The 3,392-nt window shown below is 41.5% G+C and overlaps 1 protein-coding gene across 1 annotated transcript in view; it reads left to right on the plus strand.

Moving 5' to 3' along the window:
• Window positions 1-2,655: 2,655 nt before the first annotated feature.
• LOC125195122 overlaps window positions 2,656-3,392 on the plus strand; it is a 1,507-nt gene continuing 770 nt past the window's right edge. Inside the window, exons 1-2 of the mRNA XM_048093318.1 lie at window positions 2,656-3,039; window positions 3,139-3,369. Coding sequence (XP_047949275.1) covers window positions 2,656-3,039; window positions 3,139-3,369 — 615 coding nt within the window. The remainder of the gene's footprint in view (window positions 3,040-3,138; window positions 3,370-3,392) is intronic.

Consider the following 3,392-nt stretch of genomic DNA (forward strand, 5'->3'; position numbering starts at 1 on the left):
CTCCTGGACCGGGGGAATACCATCCTCAGTCTCCTCTATGTCTTCCAGCCTCAGGCGCTTGGATCTGCCTGCCTCTGCCTCATCCACTTGCTTTCTGTTCAGACGGGATTGCCTCCTCGTCATCCTCTCATCCGTCGGAGTCACTTGTTCATCGGTAGTCGTATCGTCCACCACGACGATGTCAGTCTCGATTTCTTCACAAACATTCTCGGCATCTTGCTCATCGCCGTCTCTTCCTTCCTCCTCATTTTCAACTTCCTTCTCGGTCTCCTCAACAGCAACTTCCTCATCAACACTCTCACCTTCTTTCTCAGCCTCCTTGTCAACACCCGTCTCACCTTCTTCACCTACGCTACCTTCACTACCCTTCCCATCATCCTCAGTCTCCTCTATACCCTGTTCTTCACTCGCTTCCACCTCCCCTGTTTCTTCTTGACCCACTTCCTCTGTTCTATCACTCTCCCCACCATCTCTACCCTCCTCCTGTTCCCTTCCATCCCCTGACCCAGCGGCCTCTACATCCGGTGTATCTTCTTGCTCACCTAGACTACCCCCTCCCTCTTCTTTCTCCGATTCCTCCGTCTCCATCCTATCACCCTCCTCCTCTCCAGTTTCTTCTTTATTTACAGAGGGTTCGGCATGGGGCTCAGTTTCTTTTTGAGGACTTGTATGTGGGGGGTTCGTCTCTTGGGTTAGGGTTTCCGGTAAAATTTGGGGGTTTTCGGTGTGCGTGGGTAAGGCTTGTGCGGTGGGTGTTTCGATTAATGTGTGTGGTCTTGGTGGAATTGTAAGTGGGGTTAGGGCAGGAATTACCTCTTCTTGTTTCCGGCATGCCTCCGACATTTTTGCGAAGAATTTGCTCGCCTTCGGCCCCTTCCCGTACTTCCTCATGAATTCTTCTATGACTTCCTCGGGATCCGGTTCTACTTCTTCGGATTTCGCCTCGGCGGGGTTGTCTTGTCCCGTGTTTTGATGTGGTTGCACTTCAGTCGGTATGGGCTGCGGTGGAAGTTCCGGTGGGTTGGTGTTTTCTTCTGGTGGCGGCGTGGGTGTTTTCTCGGTCATGGGAGCCGAACTCGTCGCCTCCGCCACCTTCTTCGTGGTCTTTCCCTTCGGCGGGTTCTTCCCGCGGGTTGTGCGTGACACCGGATTTTTCTGCATCTTCGTGTACGGCGGTGGTTAACGGCGGTGGTTAATGGCGGTGGGTTTGATGTTTCTCGGATCTGCAGAGAGAGAAAAAAAAGTTTGGGAATGGTGAGTTATGAGAAAATAATTTTTGGGTGGGGGAGGTTAATTAGTTTTCTTAGGGAAGTTATTTTTGGAAAAAGAAAATAAAAGGAAAATAAAATAATTAAAAGGAAAAGAAAAGGAAAAGGAAATAAAATAGAAAAAAGGAATATTATGATTGGCTGCAGGCGAACGGTCGCGTCTCTGACGCGAGCAACCGTACGCCTCGCCAGCTTTTTGAAATTCAAAATTCAAACTTCCCCCTGATTTTTCTCACTTCCCTCTGACCTGGTAATCTGAAACACTAAGTAAAAATAACGAAATTCGCTGAACGTATGGGTCAAAGATTAGATTAGATTTGGTCGTTCAAATAAATCCTATAAATCTAGGATTCCATTTTTATGGAATAAATAAATTGGAATTTAATGTAGAGTATTTCCATAATATATACTTATCATGATATGGTTAGGTTTGAATTATAATCCTTATCTATAAGATATTGATAAATTTTATTTATCTAGAATATATCTTAAGATGATTTGGATAAGTATTTTCAAACTAAATCCTATTATATCTAGATTTCCTAAACCTAATGGAAAAGGATAAGTATTATAATCTATATTATTATTACTATTATTAGTTAATAATAATTGATTAATATTAATTAAAGAAAATATTTGATTAATTATTTATAATTATTATTAATTATTAATTAATCAAATTATTTAATTATCTTAGTTTAATTTCATGGATTTAATAGAACTATCTATTAATTTGAAATTAATATAAGTGAACTTTCTGCCTAATTCACTTAAGTGATAATTAAAAGAAAAATCATATCTTAAAATAACTAAGCGATAATTACGATCTCTATCGTATATGGTCTCCAAAGAATTAGTCTATGTATGAAGCAGTTTCCAATATTAACGCGACTCACCTTAGTGGGAGCCTTAATCCTAAGAAACAGTAAGTTCATTGGTTAGACTTCTCAAAATTAAGTTCAATTTTATCTAGACGTGATTTCCAATATTATCGCGACCCACCTTAGTGGGAGCTTTAATCCTAAGAAATTGCAAAGTTCAGAAGATTAAATTGAATTGTGAGATAACTGTAGAATTTTGTTTGTGGCGTGCGACCTTCCTTAGAAGGAGTATCAATACGGAAATGAAATTCTTGGTGTGAATATTCAATGGTACAAGCTTAGGCAACGTTTGGCGGCCATGCCACCTTAGTGGTCTCTGGACTATTCGTCGATGTTGTGACCAGAATTTTGTTAAATATGAATTTTTTACTTGACCTCCCTAGAGGCGTACTTAATTCTATTTGACTGTTGTGAGAATCTAAACGGTTTTAATGGTTTTTACTCTTTAGAATCTTACATAGTTTGTAACAATAAGCTATTCTTTTTCTCAGCTAAATCCAAACAAGATGTCGTTCAATCCTCTTTCCGCTATTCTTAAAGAACACAAACTCGAAGGTCATAACTATATTGCATGGAAACAAAACTTGGATATCGTTCTCACTGCCGAAGAGTACAAATATGTGCTCACTACTGAATGTCCACCCGTACCTGCTGCAAATGCTTCTGCAGCAGTGAAAGAAACATACAGGAAGTGGTGTAAAGCCAATGAGATGGCGAAGTGCTACATGTTGGCTTCTATGTCAACAGTACTTCAACATCAGCATCAAGGCATGAACACTGCTACTGAGATTATGAACAATCTTAATAACCTTTTTGGTACTCAGAATCGAGCGGCTAAGTCTTTAGCCTTTCGGAGCATCATGACTAAGGTTATGAAGGAGGGCACACCTGTGAGGGACCATGTCCTCGAGATGATGAGCCACCTCAATCAAATTGAGGTTTTGGGAGGGACCATTGATCCCGAGTCCCAAGTAACTATAATCCTTCAGAGTTTGCCAGCTAGCTATCAGCAGTTCAAGCTCAATTTCGAGATGAACAAGAGGGCTTACACCCTAGCTGAACTGTTGACTGAGTTGCAGTCAGCGGAGGATCTTATGGTCCAGACAAAGGCTGCTATGATGAGTTCTAGGCCGTCTTCCTCAGGCTCTAAGCCAGGTAAGGGGAAGAAGAAAGCCCAGAATGTTGTAGCACCTAAGATAGCTAAGGGCAAAAAGAAACGGGTGAACACGAACAAGAAGCAAAG

This window comes from Salvia hispanica, chromosome 6 (assembly GCF_023119035.1).
Source record: "Salvia hispanica cultivar TCC Black 2014 chromosome 6, UniMelb_Shisp_WGS_1.0, whole genome shotgun sequence".
In the NCBI taxonomy this organism is placed as follows: domain Eukaryota; kingdom Viridiplantae; phylum Streptophyta; class Magnoliopsida; order Lamiales; family Lamiaceae; genus Salvia; species Salvia hispanica.